Source organism: Schistocerca piceifrons, unplaced genomic scaffold (assembly GCF_021461385.2).
Source record: "Schistocerca piceifrons isolate TAMUIC-IGC-003096 unplaced genomic scaffold, iqSchPice1.1 HiC_scaffold_434, whole genome shotgun sequence".
In the NCBI taxonomy this organism is placed as follows: Eukaryota; Metazoa; Arthropoda; class Insecta; order Orthoptera; family Acrididae; genus Schistocerca; species Schistocerca piceifrons.
In genome coordinates, this window is record NW_025728661.1 from 25,841 (window position 1) to 49,623 (window position 23,783).

Genomic DNA, 23,783 nt, shown 5'->3' on the forward strand with positions numbered 1-23,783 from the left:
CGGATACAACCGAAAAAAGTGCTACACACGCGGAGTGCTCCACTACACTGCCTTAAAACGAATGCTCATCTCTATCGTGTGAGTAACCTTGCGGCCGCGGCGACTAGTCTTGCCCAAAGACGCAGCGTGCGTGGAGGCGCTACCCGAATGCGTGTGGATGCACCCTCCTACCTCGAAAAGCGCCTGCAGCTACTATCACCGTGGGCCGCTGCTGGCGGGCAGGAAGCCGACACAGCGGGGCGTTGCGAGCAGCGGCTGTGCGGTGGTGGTGTAATGGTGAGCATAGTTGCCTTCCAAGCAGTTGATCCGGGTTCGATTCCCGGCCACCGCAAATGGCGCTAGTTTTTTTCGTATGAGTATGTGAGCCGGGTGCTGTTAAATGAAGGTTTTTTTCGTCGTAGCTCCACGCAGACCATCCTGTAGTATGTCCCGACTTGTCCCGACTTTGCTCGGCTGACGCGAAAGCTGACGCTTGGAATTCGCCCTTATCAAAAGGACAGGCACTATAAACGGCTGTGAGAGGCGAGGTGTGGAGAGGTACCAAAACGACAGGCAATCTGCGAAATTTTCTGCTCGTTGTTCTTAAACAAAAAAAAGAAAAATCCGACGCAGTCGGTAGGACTCGAACCTACGCTCCCAGAGGGAATCTGATTTCTAGTCAGACGCCTTAACCACTCGGCCACGACTGCTCGTAACCCAAGTTTCCCTGGAATCGTGAAAAATCCAACCGGTCTGCGCAGAATGTTGACAGGAAACGAACTCCGTGCACTGATTACGGCAGGGCTACCATCGCTACGAGACGAGCCATTACGGAAACGTTAAAATCTTCGCCCGGACAGGGACTTGAACCCTGGACCCTTAGGTTAAAAGCCTAATGCTCTACCGACTGAGCTATCCGGGCTCACGCTCGTTGTGGATGGAGCGGCTGCAAGCAATGTAAATAACTGGAACGCGTGTGTAGGCGTACTACGGTAATTTCTGGCTTCTGGCGCAACTGGCGACTTCACCGACTTCCCACTGACGCTGGTAGCAGCCCAACCACGGACCAGTGCCTCTTCTCCCTTTATTCCGGTGCCGACAGTAATTGCATCATGTGCCTGTTTTCCCCGATTACGTTCGGTCGAAGCTTCGGAAGGTGGGCGACAAACGACAGTTCGAAGGCCAAAACATGGAGCGTTGTGTGCGCAAAAACTTCCGTTCCGGTACCGGGAATCGAACCCGGGCCTCCTGGGTGAAAGCCAGGTATCCTAGCCACTAGACCACACCGGATTTGCTCGATAAGCGTGAGGTTTTCTCCGTCTCCTCTCGTATTTCGTGCTGAATCTGGACTCAGTGCAGTTCTCCGTTTGCGAGCATATTTGCGCCTACAGACTGGCATGGCGCACAGCCCGAAATTGACTATTCATTATTTTACTCCTAACAAGGGAGGAGAAAGATCAAAGTTGTACGTTGTCATAATTGGAAATAAACGTATTGACGCTGAGGCGTAGACTCCTTATGGATAACGAACGACAATTAAGTTCGTTCCCTAGCAACAGCAACGCCGTTAATTCAGCCATGATGTACAGCAAATTAAATGCCCCGGGTGAGGATCGAACTCACGACCTTAAGATTATGAGACTTACGCGCTACCTACTGCGCTACCGAGGCACGTTGCAAGTAACGTTACAGGAAACTTGGTAAGTCTCTCATATTAGAGATAGACAGTTCGCGCTTTCTCAAGAATCTGTTGTGTTGCTACACGTGCTTTCCCTACTTGCTAGATTAAACTGCTGCCGCAGTTTTTTCAACGGAACGCAGCACTGCCCGAGGTTACAGTACATCGCCCTTGCGGCACCTGAACACAGCGGCCTGTTGGGACAGGCCGACGTCAGAGTTCAGAAATAGCATACGACCGTTCAAGTACGGTCTATTGCGTGCTGCGTGTATGGTTCCTCTCACAGCGAATCCTGCTATACATTCCTGAGGCTGACGCAGCTCAGGCGAGGAATCGGCGCGGCAGCATTAGAGCGAGAACAGCAGAACGATGCATCGGCCGGGAATCGAACCCGGGCCGTCCGCATGCTAAGCGAGCATTCACCAATTTTTTTTTTTTTCTTCTCATTTCTTTCGTTGCATTTGTTGGGGGCGGACGTCCGATGGCGCCCGTTCAAGTTCATCGTTGACTCGGTCTTTTATTACAGAGGGCAGATAACTCTCAGACCGAACACGCTGAGCTATCGTGCCGGCAAGCCTTAAGATTATGAGACTTACGCGCTGCCTACTGCACTACTGAGGCACATGCCATTGAACCAGCGATGCTCGTCAAGCTGCCCGTGCTTCCCGAGCACTTTTCTGCAGGGGAAAGTGGGATTGCCACCCAGCGACGTCGGATACAACCGAAAAAAGTGCTACACACGCGGAGTGCTCCACTACACTGCCTTAAAACGAATGCTCATCTCTATCGTGTGAGTAACCTTGCGGCCGCGGCGACTAGTCTTGCCCAAAGACGCAGCGTGCGTGGAGGCGCTACCCGAATGCGTGTGGATGCACCCTCCTACCTCGAAAAGCGCCTGCAGCTACTATCACCGTGGGCCGCTGCTGGCGGGCAGGAAGCCGACACAGCGGGGCGTTGCGAGCAGCGGCTGTGCGGTGGTGGTGTAATGGTGAGCATAGTTGCCTTCCAAGCAGTTGATCCGGGTTCGATTCCCGGCCACCGCAAATGGCGCTAGTTTTTTTCGTATGAGTATGTGAGCCGGGTGCTGTTAAATGAAGGTTTTTTTCGTCGTAGCTCCACGCAGACCATCCTGTAGTATGTCCCGACTTGTCCCGACTTTGCTCGGCTGACGCGAAAGCTGACGCTTGGAATTCGCCCTTATCAAAAGGACAGGCACTATAAACGGCTGTGAGAGGCGAGGTGTGGAGAGGTACCAAAACGACAGGCAATCTGCGAAATTTTCTGCTCGTTGTTCTTAAACAAAAAAAAGAAAAATCCGACGCAGTCGGTAGGACTCGAACCTACGCTCCCAGAGGGAATCTGATTTCTAGTCAGACGCCTTAACCACTCGGCCACGACTGCTCGTAACCCAAGTTTCCCTGGAATCGTGAAAAATCCAACCGGTCTGCGCAGAATGTTGACAGGAAACGAACTCCGTGCACTGATTACGGCAGGGCTACCATCGCTACGAGACGAGCCATTACGGAAACGTTAAAATCTTCGCCCGGACAGGGACTTGAACCCTGGACCCTTAGGTTAAAAGCCTAATGCTCTACCGACTTTTTTTTTTTTTTTTTTTTTTTTTTTTTTTTTGCATTACATAAATGTATTTCCAAGGCAACAGCAAACACTTGATTACACTTATACATCTCCATTTAATCACATTTTGTTACATCTCCACTTAATCAAGAAACACACATCCTTAACATAATGGCAAAACTTCCAACATTGTTCTTATAATAGCAGATGCATTAATAAATAATGAAAGCTCCACCATCATACCTAAGACGCTTTAATTTCCATCTCCTCGAAGTGAAACAAAAGCTTAATGTTTATAATGTATATATAATATATATATGTGTATAAGCTGTAGCACAGTTTAAGTAAATATTTCTTCACATCACACATGTTTAAGAAACTACACTCTTTACATAAAGGCTACTTTGCATCGAGGCATGTGGACAATATCAAAAAGTTTCAATACTGTCTAAATAGGTTCACCTAAACTACAGACTATGTCAATAAAAAAATTTCCACCAAAATACTATGACTCCAGTTTCACAACGAGGTGTAGCAGGCCCTCATGGTACATGAATAAGTAGCATATGTCTCCAAACATGCACCAGAAAACCTACTCAACATTCCATCAGTACACAGCCAGCTCCAACTCATCCCAACTTATGACACATGCAACCTGCACATCCAAGGCTATATTTATCTTGGTCTCAATTCATACTAAAATTAGATTGCACTTTGGTTTCTAAAGTATTATAAAAAACAATACCTGCTTCTGGGAAACATGCTCCTCAATTCCAATATATCCAAAACTAGTATCTATTTACTATTGATTTATAGTCTCCTCAAATGTCAAAGTTCAGAGGAATTAAATTTGTTCAGTTACATACAATTTACACATTAAATGCAAATTTGATTTATAATTTTGAATAATGTGCAGATACTGTCATCATCAGAAAAGAATATGAGTCTCAGATATCATTGGGAACAAATGACAACTGCGCAATAATACTGCACAGATATGCTGTTGACATATGAACACACAGGTGAATTCATTACGTAAGAATAAGTATTGACATTTTTATCCTTTAGAATGCACATAATGCCAGAGAAATGTGATGAAACTCATTACAGGATCTCTTATCTATATATATTGCAAGTATAAAAACTACAAAACTGTATCAGGAAACACAATCACAACAGCTTCGCCATGGAAATGGAAGCAATGTGAGAACAGAAACAGTAAATTACAAAGCAGTATTACAAAAAGAAATGAACTACTCTGAAGTACTGACACTATAAAACCAACCTAAAAATGCCACCTAAACTAATACTTTTTATGAGGAAAATAGATTTACAATTCTGTTGGTAAGTACCATTGTTAGGTATTACATCACTAATTGACAGTGACAAAATTAATACAAATCAAGTATAATACAAACTGAAGAGTTGTGGAAGGCAATTTTCCTGACCTGAACAACATATTTTCCAACCAGTGTTGTAAGCAATTTGCATCATGGAAGATAAAATTAGAATGCAATAGTCGTATGGTCCTCCAAAACAATCTGGAGAACCACTACAAGTGACTTCACTGTACAGGGTGAAAATATAAACAATAGGGAGACAGGAGCATGGTCTATATGACAGGAATATAAAAGGAGTGTACCAGATTTTTTTCCCGGCAGAAAGGTCAGGATAATGTCAGGACAGGGCAAGGCAACTAACAGCACCAACAGCTGGTTTTTCACGGCAATCACGCACAGTCTGCAAAAGTGGTATTCAGTCCTTCCAGTCTTTCTTTATTTCAAAACTCCACTCCCACTTCAAATGCTCATGCTTATCATCATCAGTAAAAAGTGAGTGTACAACATAGCTTCCACGTGCCACCATCCCAGATGGTGCATCTTCAGGTGGTGTCGTGTATGACTGCACTTCAGTCTTCGGGGGATAGCTGCCTACCATATGCGTCATCTTGTCCACAGGAACACCAAGTCTGTATGTTTTCTGAACATATTTCAGCCCATGTACAATTTCTCTCTGTACAATAAACTCTATACGTATTCTGTATGATACACCCTCTTTGATCACAAAGACCTGTTTTTTTAGCTGTGTGAGATCTCCAGTTAAATCAAGTTCAACATCCGGCCTGTCAGTTACACACAGAACAAGCTTTTTCACGATTACTTTTCTAGGGTCATCCGGATCAACAATAATTTTGCCTTCCTTCGCTTCTCCCAAAAGCGCTTCCTTATATTTTCTGAGACTTTCATCCTCTTTATCGGCTTCCAGGAGTTCTTCTATTGTCTTCTCTGGGGGAGGTTTATAATTTGTATCAATCTCATCTTCGGGTGTATTTATATGAAGATCTTCAATTCCTTCTGCTGCCGTATCGGCCATATTCAGCTAAACACTCAATAACCCAAGAGTAACAGTACCAAATCAACAAACCAAAACTGGAAACCACCAAACTGACTCCACCTAGTTACGCCGACTGAGCTATCCGGGCTCACGCTCGTTGTGGATGGAGCGGCTGCAAGCAATGTAAATAACTGGAACGCGTGTGTAGGCGTACTACGGTAATTTCTGGCTTCTGGCGCAACTGGCGACTTCACCGACTTCCCACTGACGCTGGTAGCAGCCCAACCACGGACCAGTGCCTCTTCTCCCTTTATTCCGGTGCCGACAGTAATTGCATCATGTGCCTGTTTTCCCCGATTACGTTCGGTCGAAGCTTCGGAAGGTGGGCGACAAACGACAGTTCGAAGGCCAAAACATGGAGCGTTGTGTGCGCAAAAACTTCCGTTCCGGTACCGGGAATCGAACCCGGGCCTCCTGGGTGAAAGCCAGGTATCCTAGCCACTAGACCACACCGGATTTGCTCGATAAGCGTGAGGTTTTCTCCGTCTCCTCTCGTATTTCGTGCTGAATCTGGACTCAGTGCAGTTCTCCGTTTGCGAGCATATTTGCGCCTACAGACTGGCATGGCGCACAGCCCGAAATTGACTATTCATTATTTTACTCCTAACAAGGGAGGAGAAAGATCAAAGTTGTACGTTGTCATAATTGGAAATAAACGTATTGACGCTGAGGCGTAGACTCCTTATGGATAACGAACGACAATTAAGTTCGTTCCCTAGCAACAGCAACGCCGTTAATTCAGCCATGATGTACAGCAAATTAAATGCCCCGGGTGAGGATCGAACTCACGACCTTAAGATTATGAGACTTACGCGCTACCTACTGCGCTACCGAGGCACGTTGCAAGTAACGTTACAGGAAACTTGGTAAGTCTCTCATATTAGAGATAGACAGTTCGCGCTTTCTCAAGAATCTGTTGTGTTGCTACACGTGCTTTCCCTACTTGCTAGATTAAACTGCTGCCGCAGTTTTTTCAACGGAACGCAGCACTGCCCGAGGTTACAGTACATCGCCCTTGCGGCACCTGAACACAGCGGCCTGTTGGGACAGGCCGACGTCAGAGTTCAGAAATAGCATACGACCGTTCAAGTACGGTCTATTGCGTGCTGCGTGTATGGTTCCTCTCACAGCGAATCCTGCTATACATTCCTGAGGCTGACGCAGCTCAGGCGAGGAATCGGCGCGGCAGCATTAGAGCGAGAAACAGCAGAACGATGCATCGGCCGGGAATCGAACCCGGGCCGTCCGCATGCTAAGCGAGCATTCACCAATTTTTTTTTTTTTTCTTCTCATTTCTTTCGTTGCATTTGTTGGGGGCGGACGTCCGATGGCGCCCGTTCAAGTTCATCGTTGACTCGGTCTTTTATTACAGAGGGCAGATAACTCTCAGACCGAACACGCTGAGCTATCGTGCCGGCAAGCCTTAAGATTATGAGACTTACGCGCTGCCTACTGCACTACTGAGGCACATGCCATTGAACCAGCGATGCTCGTCAAGCTGCCCGTGCTTCCCGAGCACTTTTCTGCAGGGGAAAGTGGGATTGCCACCCAGCGACGTCGGATACAACCGAAAAAAAGTGCTACACACGCGGAGTGCTCCACTACACTGCCTTAAAACGAATGCTCATCTCTATCGTGTGAGTAACCTTGCGGCCGCGGCGACTAGTCTTGCCCAAAGACGCAGCGTGCGTGGAGGCGCTACCCGAATGCGTGTGGATGCACCCTCCTACCTCGAAAAGCGCCTGCAGCTACTATCACCGTGGGCCGCTGCTGGCGGGCAGGAAGCCGACACAGCGGGGCGTTGCGAGCAGCGGCTGTGCGGTGGTGGTGTAATGGTGAGCATAGTTGCCTTCCAAGCAGTTGATCCGGGTTCGATTCCCGGCCACCGCAAATGGCGCTAGTTTTTTTCGTATGAGTATGTGAGCCGGGTGCTGTTAAATGAAGGTTTTTTTCGTCGTAGCTCCACGCAGACCATCCTGTAGTATGTCCCGACTTGTCCCGACTTTGCTCGGCTGACGCGAAAGCTGACGCTTGGAATTCGCCCTTATCAAAAGGACAGGCACTATAAACGGCTGTGAGAGGCGAGGTGTGGAGAGGTACCAAAACGACAGGCAATCTGCGAAATTTTCTGCTCGTTGTTCTTAAACAAAAAAAAGAAAAATCCGACGCAGTCGGTAGGACTCGAACCTACGCTCCCAGAGGGAATCTGATTTCTAGTCAGACGCCTTAACCACTCGGCCACGACTGCTCGTAACCCAAGTTTCCCTGGAATCGTGAAAAATCCAACCGGTCTGCGCAGAATGTTGACAGGAAACGAACTCCGTGCACTGATTACGGCAGGGCTACCATCGCTACGAGACGAGCCATTACGGAAACGTTAAAATCTTCGCCCGGACAGGGACTTGAACCCTGGACCCTTAGGTTAAAAGCCTAATGCTCTACCGACTGAGCTATCCGGGCTCACGCTCGTTGTGGATGGAGCGGCTGCAAGCAAAGTAAATAACTGGAACGCGTGTGTAGGCGTACTACGGTAATTTCTGGCTTCTGGCGCAACTGGCGACTTCACCGACTTCCCACTGACGCTGGTAGCAGCCCAACCACGGACCAGTGCCTCTTCTCCCTTTATTCCGGTGCCGACAGTAATTGCATCATGTGCCTGTTTTCCCCGATTACGTTCGGTCGAAGCTTCGGAAGGTGGGCGACAAACGACAGTTCGAAGGCCAAAACATGGAGCGTTGTGTGCGCAAAAACTTCCGTTCCGGTACCGGGAATCGAACCCCGGCCTCCTGGGTGAAAGCCAGGTATCCTAGCCACTAGACCACACCGGATTTGCTCGATAAGCGTGAGGTTTTCTCCGTCTCCTCTCGTATTTCGTGCTGAATCTGGACTCAGTGCAGTTCTCCGTTTGCGAGCATATTTGCGCCTACAGACTGGCATGGCGCACAGCCCGAAATTGACTATTCATTATTTTACTCCTAACAAGGGAGGAGAAAGATCAAAGTTGTACGTTGTCATAATTGGAAATAAACGTATTGACGCTGAGGCGTAGACTCCTTATGGATAACGAACGACAATTAAGTTCGTTCCCTAGCAACAGCAACGCCGTTAATTCAGCCAAGATGTACAGCAAATTAAATGCCCCGGGTGAGGATCGAACTCACGACCTTAAGATTATGAGACTTACGCGCTACCTACTGCGCTACCGAGGCACGTTGCAAGTAACGTTACAGGAAACTTGGTAAGTCTCTCATATTAGAGATAGACAGTTCGCGCTTTCTCAAGAATCTGTTGTGTTGCTACACGTGCTTTCCCTACTTGCTAGATTAAACTGCTGCCGCAGTTTTTTCAACGGAACGCAGCACTGCCCGAGGTTACAGTACATCGCCCTTGCGGCACCTGAACACAGCGGCCTGTTGGGACAGGCCGACGTCAGAGTTCAGAAATAGCATACGACCGTTCAAGTACGGTCTATTGCGTGCTGCGTGTATGGTTCCTCTCACAGCGAATCCTGCTATACATTCCTGAGGCTGACGCAGCTCAGGCGAGGAATCGGCGCGGCAGCATTATAGCGAGAACAGCAGAACGATGCATCGGCCGGGAATCGAACCCGGGCCGTCCGCATGCTAAGCGAGCATTCACCAATTTTTTTTTTTTTTCTTCTCATTTCTTTCGTTGCATTTGTTGGGGGCGGACGTCCGATGGCGCCCGTTCAAGTTCATCGTTGACTCGGTCTTTTATTACAGAGGGCAGATAACTCTCAGACCGAACACGCTGAGCTATCGTGCCGGCAAGCCTTAAGATTATGAGACTTACGCGCTGCCTACTGCACTACTGAGGCACATGCCATTGAACCAGCGATGCTCGTCAAGCTGCCCGTGCTTCCCGAGCACTTTTCTGCAGGGGAAAGTGGGATTGCCACCCAGCGACGTCGGACACAACCGAAAAAAGTGCTACACACGCGGAGTGCTCCACTACACTGCCTTAAAACGAATGCTCATCTCTATCGTGTGAGTAACCTTGCGGCCGCGGCGACTAGTCTTGCCCAAAGACGCAGCGTGCGTGGAGGCGCTACCCGAATGCGTGTGGATGCACCCTCCTACCTCGAAAAGCGCCTGCAGCTACTATCACCGTGGGCCGCTGCTGGCGGGCAGGAAGCCGACACAGCGGGGCGTTGCGAGCAGCGGCTGTGCGGTGGTGGTGTAATGGTGAGCATAGTTGCCTTCCAAGCAGTTGATCCGGGTTCGATTCCCGGCCACCGCAAATGGCGCTAGTTTTTTTCGTATGAGTATGTGAGCCGGGTGCTGTTAAATGAAGGTTTTTTTCGTCGTAGCTCCACGCAGACCATCCTGTAGTATGTCCCGACTTGTCCCGACTTTGCTCGGCTGACGCGAAAGCTGACGCTTGGAATTCGCCCTTATCAAAAGGACAGGCACTATAAACGGCTGTGAGAGGCGAGGTGTGGAGAGGTACCAAAACGACAGGCAATCTGCGAAATTTTCTGCTCGTTGTTCTTAAACAAAAAAAAGAAAAATCCGACGCAGTCGGTAGGACTCGAACCTACGCTCCCAGAGGGAATCTGATTTCTAGTCAGACGCCTTAACCACTCGGCCACGACTGCTCGTAACCCAAGTTTCCCTGGAATCGTGAAAAATCCAACCGGTCTGCGCAGAATGTTGACAGGAAACGAACTCCGTGCACTGATTACGGCAGGGCTACCATCGCTACGAGACGAGCCATTACGGAAACGTTAAAATCTTCGCCCGGACAGGGACTTGAACCCTGGACCCTTAGGTCAAAAGCCTAATGCTCTACCGACTGAGCTATCCGGGCTCACGCTCGTTGTGGATGGAGCGGCTGCAAGCAAAGTAAATAACTGGAACGCGTGTGTAGGCGTACTACGGTAATTTCTGGCTTCTGGCGCAACTGGCGACTTCACCGACTTCCCACTGACGCTGGTAGCAGCCCAACCACGGACCAGTGCCTCTTCTCCCTTTATTCCGGTGCCGACAGTAATTGCATCATGTGCCTGTTTTCCCCGATTACGTTCGGTCGAAGCTTCGGAAGGTGGGCGACAAACGACAGTTCGAAGGCCAAAACATGGAGCGTTGTGTGCGCAAAAACTTCCGTTCCGGTACCGGGAATCGAACCCCGGCCTCCTGGGTGAAAGCCAGGTATCCTAGCCACTAGACCACACCGGATTTGCTCGATAAGCGTGAGGTTTTCTCCGTCTCCTCTCGTATTTCGTGCTGAATCTGGACTCAGTGCAGTTCTCCGTTTGCGAGCATATTTGCGCCTACAGACTGGCATGGCGCACAGCCCGAAATTGACTATTCATTATTTTACTCCTAACAAGGGAGGAGAAAGATCAAAGTTGTACGTTGTCATAATTGGAAATAAACGTATTGACGCTGAGGCGTAGACTCCTTATGGATAACGAACGACAATTAAGTTCGTTCCCTAGCAACAGCAACGCCGTTAATTCAGCCAAGATGTACAGCAAATTAAATGCCCCGGGTGAGGATCGAACTCACGACCTTAAGATTATGAGACTTACGCGCTACCTACTGCGCTACCGAGGCACGTTGCAAGTAACGTTACAGGAAACTTGGTAAGTCTCTCATATTAGAGATAGACAGTTCGCGCTTTCTCAAGAATCTGTTGTGTTGCTACACGTGCTTTCCCTACTTGCTAGATTAAACTGCTGCCGCAGTTTTTTCAACGGAACGCAGCACTGCCCGAGGTTACAGTACATCGCCCTTGCGGCACCTGAACACAGCGGCCTGTTGGGACAGGCCGACGTCAGAGTTCAGAAATAGCATACGACCGTTCAAGTACGGTCTATTGCGTGCTGCGTGTATGGTTCCTCTCACAGCGAATCCTGCTATACATTCCTGAGGCTGACGCAGCTCAGGCGAGGAATCGGCGCGGCAGCATTATAGCGAGAACAGCAGAACGATGCATCGGCCGGGAATCGAACCCGGGCCGTCCGCATGCTAAGCGAGCATTCACCAATTTTTTTTTTTTTTCTTCTCATTTCTTTCGTTGCATTTGTTGGGGGCGGACGTCCGATGGCGCCCGTTCAAGTTCATCGTTGACTCGGTCTTTTATTACAGAGGGCAGATAACTCTCAGACCGAACACGCTGAGCTATCGTGCCGGCAAGCCTTAAGATTATGAGACTTACGCGCTGCCTACTGCACTACTGAGGCACATGCCATTGAACCAGCGATGCTCGTCAAGCTGCCCGTGCTTCCCGAGCACTTTTCTGCAGGGGAAAGTGGGATTGCCACCCAGCGACGTCGGACACAACCGAAAAAAGTGCTACACACGCGGAGTGCTCCACTACACTGCCTTAAAACGAATGCTCATCTCTATCGTGTGAGTAACCTTGCGGCCGCGGCGACTAGTCTTGCCCAAAGACGCAGCGTGCGTGGAGGCGCTACCCGAATGCGTGTGGATGCACCCTCCTACCTCGAAAAGCGCCTGCAGCTACTATCACCGTGGGCCGCTGCTGGCGGGCAGGAAGCCGACACAGCGGGGCGTTGCGAGCAGCGGCTGTGCGGTGGTGGTGTAATGGTGAGCATAGTTGCCTTCCAAGCAGTTGATCCGGGTTCGATTCCCGGCCACCGCAAATGGCGCTAGTTTTTTTCGTATGAGTATGTGAGCCGGGTGCTGTTAAATGAAGGTTTTTTTCGTCGTAGCTCCACGCAGACCATCCTGTAGTATGTCCCGACTTGTCCCGACTTTGCTCGGCTGACGCGAAAGCTGACGCTTGGAATTCGCCCTTATCAAAAGGACAGGCACTATAAACGGCTGTGAGAGGCGAGGTGTGGAGAGGTACCAAAACGACAGGCAATCTGCGAAATTTTCTGCTCGTTGTTCTTAAACAAAAAAAAGAAAAATCCGACGCAGTCGGTAGGACTCGAACCTACGCTCCCAGAGGGAATCTGATTTCTAGTCAGACGCCTTAACCACTCGGCCACGACTGCTCGTAATCCAAGTTTCCCTGGAATCGTGAAAAATCCAACCGGTCTGCGCAGAATGTTGACAGGAAACGAACTCCGTGCACTGATTACGGCAGGGCTACCATCGCTACGAGACGAGCCATTACGGAACGTTAAAATCTTCGCCCGGACAGGGACTTGAACCCTGGACCCTTAGGTTAAAAGCCTAATGCTCTACCGACTGAGCTATCCGGGCTCACGCTCGTTGTGGATGGAGCGGCTGCAAGCAATGTAAATAACTGGAACGCGTGTGTAGGCGTACTACGGTAATTTCTGGCTTCTGGCGCAACTGGCGACTTCACCGACTTCCCACTGACGCTGGTAGCAGCCCAACCACGGACCAGTGCCTCTTCTCCCTTTATTCCGGTGCCGACAGTAATTGCATCATGTGCCTGTTTTCCCCGATTACGTTCGGTCGAAGCTTCGGAAGGTGGGCGACAAACGACAGTTCGAAGGCCAAAACATGGAGCGTTGTGTGCGCAAAAACTTCCGTTCCGGTACCGGGAATCGAACCCGGGCCTCCTGGGTGAAAGCCAGGTATCCTAGCCACTTTTTGTTTTTTTTTTTTTTATTTTATTGAAGTAGGCGGTCACCCGCCCAAGCACTGACAACGCCCGGCGTCACGCAGTAGCGGTGATCGGACGAGAAACTGTGTGTTCAGCGTACTGTGACCAGTGAAGTGTTTTAGCGCGTGCCGACAAGTCGCGTTCGGGTCCCCTATCAGCTCCCACACAATTTGACGATTTCTTTGTCACCATACTTCCCCGGGGAAATCGGCGTTGCCTTTTTGAAGTAGTGAAATCGTAGTGGCCCGTGGGGGGATCGAACCCACGACCTTCGCGTTATTAGCACGACGCTCTAACCAACTGAGCTAACTTTTTTTTTTTTTTTTTTTTTTTTTTTACAGTACTGAAATTAAAATCCTAAAACATGACTATATAATGTAGACTGCTGACTGAAATAAAGATTAAAACACGAAAACTTCAGTCCTGGTGTAGAGAAGAAACATATATAAAGGCGGCAAATCCAGAAACAGTATAAAAGAAATTGGCTCACACAGGTGACCTTAGCCAACACCCTCTCTTTCAAATGTCAGGCTAAGCATATTGGCAAAATCATCTCGGAGGCCTGGCAATCGCAAGCGCTGCCAGTAAGCAGTAAGCATGTACTGCCGAAACGCTAGGTGTCCATCCTCTTCATGACAACTGTTGACAAAATGTACGAAATGGCCAATCAACCACATGACGGTATGGAGCTTCGTCCGCGGAAAAAAGGAAGAATCGGGCCGGACGATGATGTCAATAGTATAAGCGGCTTCAGCAGACCTAGTGACAAAAGCAAGTTGTTTCCTGAGCCAACGCCAATTAGCAAGGTGCCCACAGCAGGTGAATCGATGTTCAAGGGTATCCAGGAGACCACACCGAGTACAGGTGTCCGTGTCAGAAAGACCAATACGGTGCAGTCGTACATTGGTGGGAACCAAATTATTTATTACCCTATACCACGTGGACGCCACGGCCATAGAGTGGATCGGCAGACTAACGTTCTTCCAGACGTTCCTCCAGGACACAGATGGAGACGCCAGTTCTATTGGATTGGGACCGGCCAGCCCCTCCCAGCGGGCAATCAAGCCCTTGGTCGTTGGCACCGGTCGCCGCAAGAAGACGTCACCGAGGTAACTCACCGCAATGTAAAATTCCCGAATGTGTTTCAACTTAAAATTTAGGCGTCCGACATCGACAGGTGGAGCAAGGCTCGCCGGACGCACAACAGTAAAAAGCCTGGATGTAATTGAAGTCACTTCTTGCGTAACAATTAGAGTCGTTCGGCGGACGTACAAAGCAGACGCCTTGCGAGTAATGTCAGAGAGGCCCAAGCCTCCGGAGAGACGCGGTTTCGTCATTACCTCGTAACGTAACTTGAATAGATGGCCCTTCCATATAAACCTGCTAGACAATTGGCGCAACCTTTTCGCCACCATCATGGGAAGTGGGAACAGCTGAGCAACATAATAAGCTTTACATAGAACATAGGTGTCTAAAATTCTGACTTTTTGCAAAATGGTAGCAGAGCGCTGCTCATGGACCATCAGAGCCCCCTGTATCTTCTCGGTGACAGATTTCCAATTGAGAGCCGCCATTTTTAGAGGACACCGATCAATGATAATCCCCAAGGACGTATGGCGATCGACAAAAGTGGCCCAAGGGACGTCAGCATCGCGAAATCCTCGAATATCAAGGAACTTACATTTACCCTGATTGAGACGCGCTCCAGAGACACGACAGTATGCATCAACCGCCCCTTTCAACAACAGGATATCATCACGTTGACGGAGGAGAACAACGACATCATCCGCATATGCCTTAACAGAGAGCTTCCCACCAGAGAGGGACATACCCTGAAGCTTGAGAGCAATAGTCCGAAGCAGCGGTTCCAGGGACAATACGAATAAAGACATAGAGAGCGGACTACCCTGAGGCACTCCGCGGCGGATAGCAATGGGCGGCGTCAGCTGCCCATTGACTGACACCCGAGCTGTTATTCCCCTATACAAATTGCCAAGAACACCACGTGATGAAGCGTTAAAACCTATTGTACCTAAAACACGATCTAAAAACACATGACTGACGTGATCAAAAGCCTTATAAAAATCAAGGAAGGCAAAGGCACAATGTACGTTTGTAACCGCCGCAACCGAGACAACATCCCGATATTCGGCTACTGGTGTCAGAATAGATCTATCATGAAAACAACATTGATGTGCACCAATCACACCCCGAAGCAGAGAAGACAACCGGCTATTGAGCGCTCTAGCAGCTGTCTTATAGTCAAAATTCAGCAATGTGAGCGGACGAAGATTGGCAGCAGATAAACGACCAGAGGACTTCGGGATTAAAACAATTTTCCCTACTTTAAAATCGGCAGGCACATCCATCCCCCTGACAATCTCATTTAAAATCTGCGTAAAAATGCCACCCAAAAGAGGCCAAAAACGGAGATAAAATTCTTTAGGCAGGCCGTCTGGACCCGGCGATTTACTGGACGGAGAGCGAGCAATAAAATCGAAAACATCATCTACCTGGAACTCCCGGAGGAATTCGCCGTTCGCGTCAGGCGCGATCGTCGCAGTTAGATCCCCAAAGACATCATCCGAAAGAGACTCACCAGAATCATCGGCAGAATATAGACTAGTGTAATACTGATGAAGAGCACGAACCATTTCCTCCTGTGCAATAAGCTGTCGCCCATCATCCACCGTAAGAGAAGAGATGAAGGAGCGACGACGACGAGTCTGATGCCGTAGCAGGTGGTACAAGGATGTCAGTTCACCTTCAACAAGAGAGTGAGGTTTCGACTTAACTCGCAGACCATCCATCTGTCGTCGTTTAAGGCTCAAGAGCTTGGCTTTAATACGACGAACATCATGGATCCGCAGTGGAGAGGTACCCGCCGCGTCATATAGTTCACGCAGGACAGAGTAGTAATATTCATACGTGTTCTTAAAATCACGCGTCCTAGCAGCACAGTAGAAAATCAAAGTCTGACGAATCTTGGGCTTGGCAAACGCAGTCCACCAAACCAGCAAGGAGGGGTATCGCGGGACAGAGCGAAGACATCGCTCCCACACGCCACTTATAACATCATCCATAGCACTGTCGGCAAGGTGGGAAACATTTAACATCCACTGGGAACGATAAAGTTTTGCAGGTTGGCGACTAAGATTTACAGTTGCAGTAAAAGCACAATGGTCAGAAAAACTAGTAGGAATAACATCGACAGAAAGAATTTTATCACATAAAAAATCAGATAAATAGAATCTGTCCAGTCTACTGCATGAGGACGCGGTAAAAAACGTATATTTCACCAGGGTTGGATATTTGTGTTCCCAAACATCACGCAGATGCATCGTACGAACTAAGTCATGTAAATCACGGCAATAATTAAAATTGGGGGACTGGTCTGCAGGGCGTAAAACACAATTAAAATCGCCTCCGAGCAGGAGACTCCGAGGACTCTGGCGCAAAAGATAAATAAGCTCTTCTTTATAAAAGCGCGATCGAGCCACAGTGTGACCCGAACCAGAGGGGGCATACAAAACAACGAGGCGGAGATCAAAAAGACGACAACCAATCCCACGGCCAGAGTCAAGGAATTCAACGTCAGTAATAGGAATGCCCTCTCGAAAGAAAAGAGCAGTTCCTGTTGAATATTCCGGCGCGACATTAAAAACAGTTTGAAATCCAGGTAGAGAGAGATCAGAAAACAACACTTCCTGCAAAAACACTACGTCCGCACAGGCGTCGTAAATAAACTGCCGCAAAGAGGCAATGCGAACGTCGGACTCAATACGGTTAACATTTAAGGTAAGAAAGGTGTATGCTTGAACCATAGAGAGAAAAGCGAGAAAACAAATCACTTACACCGACGCACCAGCGTCACAGTCCATAGCAGGGGTGACAGAGGCATCCGAGGAAGGGGGACTGCTACCCCGTTCCGCGGATCCCTTACGTTTCGGTTTTTTACGAACAGCATTAACGTTCGGCTGAACGCGTAACTTGCGTCGGCTGACGGGCAAGGAAACTTCAGCCGCCGGTGACGTAGGAGGGTCAAGTTCTGTATCCGACACCACCCGCGCCGGTCCACATGCGGGATCCGGGGTCGCGGGGGAAACATCCGACAAAACGGAATGGTCAACACCTGCACTAGCTTCCGGCAAACATGGACTGCACGGAGGCGAAACGTGAGCAGGAAGGTCCGAGGCCGCAGAGTTGGAAGGAAGCGGAGCAGCTCCGCTGGCAGAGGTATGGGGCAGCGAAGCAGGAAGTTGTCGCGGCTCCACTTGTTGTGACATCGAAGTCGGTTCGGAAGACGGCGCCAACAGGCCCGACCGACGACCCGACTCGAGAGAAGCTGCGTCGGAGGCCGGAGGGGCGCCAGCAGCCGCCACCGGAACCGCTACCTCAGGAGGGCAGGGAGCAGCTACAGTACACAGTGGCTCGGAGGATGCCGGTCGCTCGGACTGGGGCATCTCAGGGAGATCCTCATCCGTACTATTTCCATCGTGTGGGCGACGCCTCTTATTATTCAAAAGTGGCACACCCACCTGAGGGACAGACGGAACAACATCAGATTTAGCACGCAAAGGAGGAAATTCTGTATCAGGGGTGCGCAAAACCTGTGGAGGGGCGCTACTACCACTGGACTGTGCTACACCAAGAGCAGAACCACCTGCAACGAGGTCAGCGACCGTTAACTTGCGACGCTGTTCGAGAGAATTTTTTAAAACAAAAACTCTCCGCGGACAGTCGGTACGCACGTGACCACTTTCATTGCACAAAAAACAGGTGCCCACCTGACCACTATATGTTACATGGACACGATATCCACCGATCTGCAGGTGAGATGGAATATTCTGCTTAACGTGCATTTCGACTGAACGAATACCACTGTAACATTGCAGGCGATGTTGGCTTGACCAGCGTTCAAGGCGAATGCTCTTTACATCACCATACTTCTGTAGACCCTCCTTAAGATAGACATTATCCACCTCCGGTGGAAGGTTGTAAACACGAACATTGGTATACGTGATGGAAGCATTGGAAAGCAGCACGGTACTTACAGAATCATCCCGATGCCGAAAGAGAACTTGATGACCATATTTAGAAAGAATTTTATCAACCTGAAGTGGGTCCATAAACTTAACAAAGAAAACATACAGTTCGGTATCAAAATAAGCAGTGTGCACCTGATCCGAATGAACACCAAAGGTATCTACCAACCAATCATGAATCTCAAGAGAACTAGGTTGCACATGGCGGGTTGACTTGTCAAAAGCAAAACTAACTGTAGCCTGACGAGGAATAACCTGGGACGACATTTTCAAAATATGCGGTCGAAACCGCTACACAAAAAACACTGAAATAAGGACAGAAAGTAACACAAGGTACGAAACAACGACGGAGAAACACTCACAGAAGTTGCAACACAACACGTAAACAAAAACGATAGTCCACTATACGTAACGCTACGGCGGAGCGGAAGACTAGGCACGTCCACACTGCACGGCGTCTAAAGCGGAACTCGAAAAATCCGACGCAGTCGGTAGGACTCGAACCTACGCTCCCAGAGGGAATCTGATTTCTAGTCAGACGCCTTAACCACTTTTTTTTTTTTTTTTTTTTTTTTTTGGTGTGTGTGTAAATGGTATAACATAAAGTAAATGAAAACAGAAGGGATGAGTGGCTTCGACTCATGAATGCCATCTCCGAGAAGAAATCCTCTGTATGTGCCGCCTCCATCGGCATTGTGGTTGTTCGTGATTTTTCTCAAATTACCTTTGGCAACCGTACCTTAGTGGCCCTCTTACGTCGGAAAACTGTAAGGTCGGCTTCTCGGGTTGCAATGTGTTCACTCCGTTGCGAGTTCGTCCTGTTTCATCGTGTGGTCTCTTCTCTTTACTGTCCTGTCTTGTCTACTCTTAGCTTTACACCCGCCAATTCTGTGGGGGATCCATGATCGCTTTGATGAGAAAATTTGCGTATTCCTGTTTATAATGTGGAAGTTTGCGAAGTCCATCGTGCTGTGTTTGTAAATATGTCGAAAAGTCTTCAATGCTACGTTCTGAGTTTGTAATAATATAGTAGATTGCTTGTCCTTTCAGCCAGTTTACGGCATTTCGTTTCGTGGTAGGGTAGAGGTCATCGTCCGGTAGAAGTAGACTCTTAAGGGTGATGGCTTGAGGGGACGTGCGTTGTAGAAATGCCAAGAGGTTTCTAACCGCTTTCCAGATGTCATGCGCCGTACCGCATACGAATGTGTGTTCATCAGTATCTTGCACGTTACAGGTTGCACAAAGGGAAGTATCAGCCAAATGTATCGAATGTAATCGGGAAGTCGTGGGAAGTTTCCTATTGACCACGTAATACCACAATGCTCTCACTCCCGTTGGCAAATGTGGATGATGAACACTTCTCCATACACGTGGCCAGACTGCCTCGGGGTACTTAACTTCAATACTGTTTCGAGCGTGCGTCGTGAGCAAATATTTGTACACTGCTCGCACTGTAACTATTTGTTCCTCAGGCATTCCCAGGCGGATGTAGCTATAGTCAAGCAAAAATTGCTTGATATGATGAAGGTCGTCTGGTATGTGATGAACATCCACAGGCGCGTCAAGATTAGCCGGCTTTATTTCGTTCAATAGAAAAGTGGTGATACTATTGGGCGAATTCTTCCATCTGCTAAATGTAGAACTGACGTACAGGGCCCGTGTCTTCGTATAGACGTCGGTGAGGTTGAGACCACCTGACGCCGACGGTAGAGTCAACGTAGAATACTTGACTTTGAAAATGTGGCCGCGGCTGACAAAGTGGCCGAAGGCAGCTAACAATCTGCTTGCCATCGGGAGGGGTAGCGGAAGTACGCGTGCCACATAGTTAATTTTAGAGACGAGATAAATGTTCACCAAGGCCACGCGTTGTATTTCGTCCAGCGACCTGAGGGTATGTTGACGTATGCTCGCGCGCACTGTATTTAGCAAATCTTTGTAATTGATTGCAATCGTGCGTCGGATGTCACGAGTAAATTTCACTCCCAAGCACTTCATGACTGTGATCACCTTGATCTGTCCAGGAATAGGGGCCTTCAATCCGCGACCGATGTTCAGGACACCGGACTTCATTACATTCAACTGAGCCCCCGCCGCCTTCCTATACTGCTCTACTATGTCCATCGCCGTCTGTATCTCAGACGTGGTTCGCACAAGAAAGGCCACATCATCCGCGTAGGCGCGGCATACAAACTTGTGACCATACATCAGGACACCCTGGAGGTGTGAGGTCAGCGCTGTTAATAGCGGCTCGATGGCGATAGCAAACAGCGCCATCGACATAGGGCAGCCCTGTCTGACCGAACTTTCAATAGTTATCGGCCCCACTGATCGCCCGTTGAGCAAAATCGTGGACTGGGAGTGGCGCAGCAGTCGTGCGATGATGGTGAGGAAACGGTGGGGGAAGTTCATTGTCTGCATGGTTTGCAATAAGTACGCATGGTTCACACGGTCGAATGCTTTGTCAAAATCGAGAGCAACCAAGGCGCACGGAATGCGACAGGCGGCAGCTACCGCTATGACGTCGCGATAGTCACACAAGGTGTCGTGAATGTTGCGGCCTATACCGACACTCGTTTGTGGCGGGGCTGTAACCGTGTTCATCACCGGTTTGAGTCTCCTAGCTATAATCCTTGCAAAGATCTTATAATCACAGCTTAGAAGTGTGAGCGGGCGGTAGTGTTTTGCGGATTGCGCCAATGGTGACTTAGGAACCGGTATGATCAAGCCCTCACTGAATTGTCGCGGGATGTCTTTGTCGGGGTCCATTAATTCCTGGCATATGCACGTCAGTTTCGGTAACAACAGTCGTTTAAATGTGCGATAGAACTCCACCGGTAGGCCGTCTGGACCAGGTGACTTGTTCTCAGGGCCCGTCAGCAGTGCATCTTCTACTTCCTCTTCTGTAGGTTCAGCCAACAATTGAAGTGCTTCCGTCTGATTCACCTTGCGGGTTATACCCGACAGTAAAGCCTCCATCGCCTCGTGATCCACAGGGCCAGCGGCGTATAGCGTCGCATAATAGTGCTTCATCTCAGCTGATATCTCACGCTGCTGCAACAACAAACAGCCGTCCTCCGTCCGTAGTTCAGTGACCAGTTTCCTGCGGCGACCTGTCCGCTCCTTAAGTACGTGATAGATGGAAGGTTGCTCGCCGGCGACACCGTCACGAAGTCGCGCCCTGACTTTGCACCCGATGAGCTTTTGACGCGTCAAAGTCGTAATCGTGGCTTTTATCCGTTGTATTTCCTGGTGATTGTCTATAATCGACGCGTCCGGGCGGTATAAGTCTCGAAGGACCTGGAAATAGAACTCGACCGTCCTGGTGTACCACTCCTTCCTGTCACGGGAGTATCTCATAAAGGCCTTCCTGATCGTCGGTTTTGCACAGTTGAGCCACCATTCCAACGCCGAGGCATATTGAGAAAACCTTCTCTCACAAGCCGCCCAAGACGCAGCGAAGAGTTCATGGCATGCCTGTTCGTCCAAATGCGATACATTCAACTTCCAGTATCCTCTTCCACGGTACGTCCCTTGGCGTTGGAGGTTGAGGGTACAAATGTACGCCGCGTGGTCAGAGAAGACGGTCGGCCATATCTCCGTCTGCAAAAGTCTTCGACTTAAATCCAGCGTGACGTAAATACGATCGAGTCGGCTGGCGGAGTGAGTCGTGATATGCGTGAATCCTGGCCTATCGCCGTTGACGTGTTCCCAGGTATCAATAAAATGAAAGTCCCGTATTATAGCCGCTAGATCCGGACAAGTGTTAAAATGTGGCGTCTGGTCTTTCGGAGATAGGACGCAGTTGTAGTCGCCACCGAATATAATGTGGTCGTAATGGCCTACAAGCAATGGTGCAATAGCAACGTTAAAAAATGCCGCCCGTTGCTGTCTATTACCAGTGCCTGAAGGGGCATAGACGTTGACAATACGAGTATCGTAAATGGTGAGCGCCATGCCTCTCGCCGTTGGGAGGTACTCTACGTCAGTCGCTAGTATCCCTTCCTTTGTGAGGATGGCTGTTCCAAGTTCTTGCACAGTCCCGGGATGAGTGAAGGCTATATATCCACTAATCGTGGCGAGGTCTATGTTCTTCACCTCTTGTAGTAAGACCACGTCGAGTTCGGCCGCATATAACATATCACGGAAGGTCTGTAGCTTTAGATTGCTGCTGATACTGTTGATGTTGACAGTCCCTATCCTGTAAGCTTGTGCTGAAGTCATTCGCGGATGGAAGGAAGGAAGGCCTCTTCTGTGACTACACACACTATAGATTACTGGTCGCTGGGGCGGGGGGGATGCCCATCCGTATCATCCCCGACCCCGCGCATGACCGCTGTCCCCACACCAACCATAGGATCGTCATTCAAGTCCCCTCCTGGCGGAACGTTTTCCACATCATCGGCCCAGTTGCCGGTCGCCCGGAGGCCAACCTCCGGGGTGTCGCCGTCAAGTGTCTGCATGGGTAAGTCATGCGGGGTCACCTCCCGTGTCGCGTGCACTACCATCCGTTCGGTGGGAGGGGTAGGTGGCTCGGCCGTCGCAAGAATGTCCGCCGGAATGAGGACCTGGTGGATGCCATCGTCTTGTGCTACCGGTGGTCCTCCAAGTGTGCGGGCAACCCGCTGAGCCTTTTCTCGCACCTCCTTCGCCGTCTGGTCCGCGTTCGGGGGCGCAATCCGTTGTTTTTTGCGCCTGCGGGGTGAGTGCCGTGGTCGGCTCATCTCACTATCGGAAGATACGGTCTGGTCCGGTTCCTGCGGGCCCTCCGGATCCTGGAGCACGACGTTTCCAGCCGCAGCAACTGCGGCATGGCCCTCGTCATCGGGAGTTACCTGTTGCTCCGACTGGGCAGCGGATAAGTTTGTCGCCGTTATCTGGTTCGTGACTATGGGCGCATCGTTGGTCTCAGGTGGTGACGGGCGAGGAGCCGCCTCCTCTACTAGTAAGTGGTCCGGTTCCGGTCCTCTGACTGCCGCAACGTAACTTACCGGCAACGACTGCATAGTCGCAGGTCTTTCGGATTCTCCCACTGGTAACTGCGCTATCCTCCGCTGCATGCAGTCCGAGCGAACATGGCCTTCCTTACCACAACCTGAGCACGTTCGGGGTTGCCCGTCATACATGACAATGGCTCTACATCCACTGACGTATATATATGAAGGGACGTGACGCCGAAGATCAATTTTGATCTGCCGCACCCCATTGAGAACAGGGAAGGTATTGAAAGTTGTCCACTTCTCCGCTGTATTACTTAAGACCGTGCCATATGTAGTAAGAACCTGATTGATCTGTCCTGCAGGCACCTCAAACGGAAGTTCAAAGATCCTAATGGTCCTGACGCCAAGTCCCGCCATTTCAACCGTCACATCCCCCACGTTACCGTCACAATGGGTGAACTTAAATCGACCTCCCGAAGAGGCTATTACTCGTGCACAGCATTCTGTGTTCGACATCTTCACATAGACTGTTCGGCTAACTATCGACAAATGGATCCCGATAACGTCGCCAAAGTGTAACTTCACTACATCGCGCAAAAAGGC

The 23,783-nt window shown here is 49.6% G+C and overlaps 1 protein-coding gene and 22 non-coding genes across 23 annotated transcripts; 5 read left to right on the forward strand and 18 right to left on the reverse strand.

Moving 5' to 3' along the window:
• The first annotated feature begins 259 nt into the window (after positions 1 to 259).
• On the forward strand, positions 260 to 331 carry Trnag-ucc. Its single transcript has one exon. It is a non-coding gene; the product is annotated as a tRNA-Gly (tRNA).
• Positions 332 to 607: 276 nt separating this feature from the next.
• Trnas-aga lies at positions 608 to 689 on the reverse strand. The gene has a single exon. It is a non-coding gene; the product is annotated as a tRNA-Ser (tRNA).
• Positions 690 to 828: 139 nt separating this feature from the next.
• Positions 829 to 901, reverse strand: Trnak-uuu. Its single transcript has one exon. It is a non-coding gene; the product is annotated as a tRNA-Lys (tRNA).
• A 296-nt stretch (positions 902 to 1,197) lies between these two features.
• On the reverse strand, positions 1,198 to 1,269 carry Trnae-uuc. The gene has a single exon. It is a non-coding gene; the product is annotated as a tRNA-Glu (tRNA).
• A 308-nt stretch (positions 1,270 to 1,577) lies between these two features.
• Positions 1,578 to 1,650, reverse strand: Trnam-cau. The gene has a single exon. It is a non-coding gene; the product is annotated as a tRNA-Met (tRNA).
• Positions 1,651 to 2,628: 978 nt separating this feature from the next.
• On the forward strand, positions 2,629 to 2,700 carry Trnag-ucc. The gene has a single exon. It is a non-coding gene; the product is annotated as a tRNA-Gly (tRNA).
• Positions 2,701 to 2,976: 276 nt separating this feature from the next.
• On the reverse strand, positions 2,977 to 3,058 carry Trnas-aga. The gene has a single exon. It is a non-coding gene; the product is annotated as a tRNA-Ser (tRNA).
• A 273-nt stretch (positions 3,059 to 3,331) lies between these two features.
• On the reverse strand, positions 3,332 to 5,691 carry LOC124749309 (rho GDP-dissociation inhibitor 1-like). Its single transcript, XM_047248967.1, has one exon. It carries the CDS (start codon positions 5,606 to 5,608, stop codon positions 4,991 to 4,993), a length of 618 nt encoding a protein of 205 aa, XP_047104923.1. The 5' UTR covers positions 5,609 to 5,691; the 3' UTR covers positions 3,332 to 4,990.
• Positions 5,692 to 6,013: 322 nt separating this feature from the next.
• Positions 6,014 to 6,085, reverse strand: Trnae-uuc. The gene has a single exon. It is a non-coding gene; the product is annotated as a tRNA-Glu (tRNA).
• Positions 6,086 to 6,393: 308 nt separating this feature from the next.
• Positions 6,394 to 6,466, reverse strand: Trnam-cau. Its single transcript has one exon. It is a non-coding gene; the product is annotated as a tRNA-Met (tRNA).
• A 981-nt stretch (positions 6,467 to 7,447) lies between these two features.
• On the forward strand, positions 7,448 to 7,519 carry Trnag-ucc. Its single transcript has one exon. It is a non-coding gene; the product is annotated as a tRNA-Gly (tRNA).
• A 276-nt stretch (positions 7,520 to 7,795) lies between these two features.
• Positions 7,796 to 7,877, reverse strand: Trnas-aga. The gene has a single exon. It is a non-coding gene; the product is annotated as a tRNA-Ser (tRNA).
• A 139-nt stretch (positions 7,878 to 8,016) lies between these two features.
• On the reverse strand, positions 8,017 to 8,089 carry Trnak-uuu. The gene has a single exon. It is a non-coding gene; the product is annotated as a tRNA-Lys (tRNA).
• A 296-nt stretch (positions 8,090 to 8,385) lies between these two features.
• Positions 8,386 to 8,457, reverse strand: Trnae-uuc. Its single transcript has one exon. It is a non-coding gene; the product is annotated as a tRNA-Glu (tRNA).
• Positions 8,458 to 8,765: 308 nt separating this feature from the next.
• On the reverse strand, positions 8,766 to 8,838 carry Trnam-cau. Its single transcript has one exon. It is a non-coding gene; the product is annotated as a tRNA-Met (tRNA).
• A 979-nt stretch (positions 8,839 to 9,817) lies between these two features.
• Positions 9,818 to 9,889, forward strand: Trnag-ucc. Its single transcript has one exon. It is a non-coding gene; the product is annotated as a tRNA-Gly (tRNA).
• Positions 9,890 to 10,165: 276 nt separating this feature from the next.
• On the reverse strand, positions 10,166 to 10,247 carry Trnas-aga. The gene has a single exon. It is a non-coding gene; the product is annotated as a tRNA-Ser (tRNA).
• Positions 10,248 to 10,386: 139 nt separating this feature from the next.
• On the reverse strand, positions 10,387 to 10,459 carry Trnak-uuu. The gene has a single exon. It is a non-coding gene; the product is annotated as a tRNA-Lys (tRNA).
• Positions 10,460 to 10,755: 296 nt separating this feature from the next.
• On the reverse strand, positions 10,756 to 10,827 carry Trnae-uuc. The gene has a single exon. It is a non-coding gene; the product is annotated as a tRNA-Glu (tRNA).
• A 308-nt stretch (positions 10,828 to 11,135) lies between these two features.
• Positions 11,136 to 11,208, reverse strand: Trnam-cau. The gene has a single exon. It is a non-coding gene; the product is annotated as a tRNA-Met (tRNA).
• A 979-nt stretch (positions 11,209 to 12,187) lies between these two features.
• Positions 12,188 to 12,259, forward strand: Trnag-ucc. Its single transcript has one exon. It is a non-coding gene; the product is annotated as a tRNA-Gly (tRNA).
• Positions 12,260 to 12,535: 276 nt separating this feature from the next.
• Trnas-aga lies at positions 12,536 to 12,617 on the reverse strand. Its single transcript has one exon. It is a non-coding gene; the product is annotated as a tRNA-Ser (tRNA).
• A 138-nt stretch (positions 12,618 to 12,755) lies between these two features.
• Positions 12,756 to 12,828, reverse strand: Trnak-uuu. Its single transcript has one exon. It is a non-coding gene; the product is annotated as a tRNA-Lys (tRNA).
• Positions 12,829 to 23,783: the final 10,955 nt, after the last annotated feature.

What these genes read in the sequence shown, in the direction of transcription:
- LOC124749309 (XM_047248967.1), bottom strand. Translation starts at nt 5,608, where the DNA reads ATGGCCGATACGGCAGCAGAAGGAATTGAAGATCTTCATATAAATACA.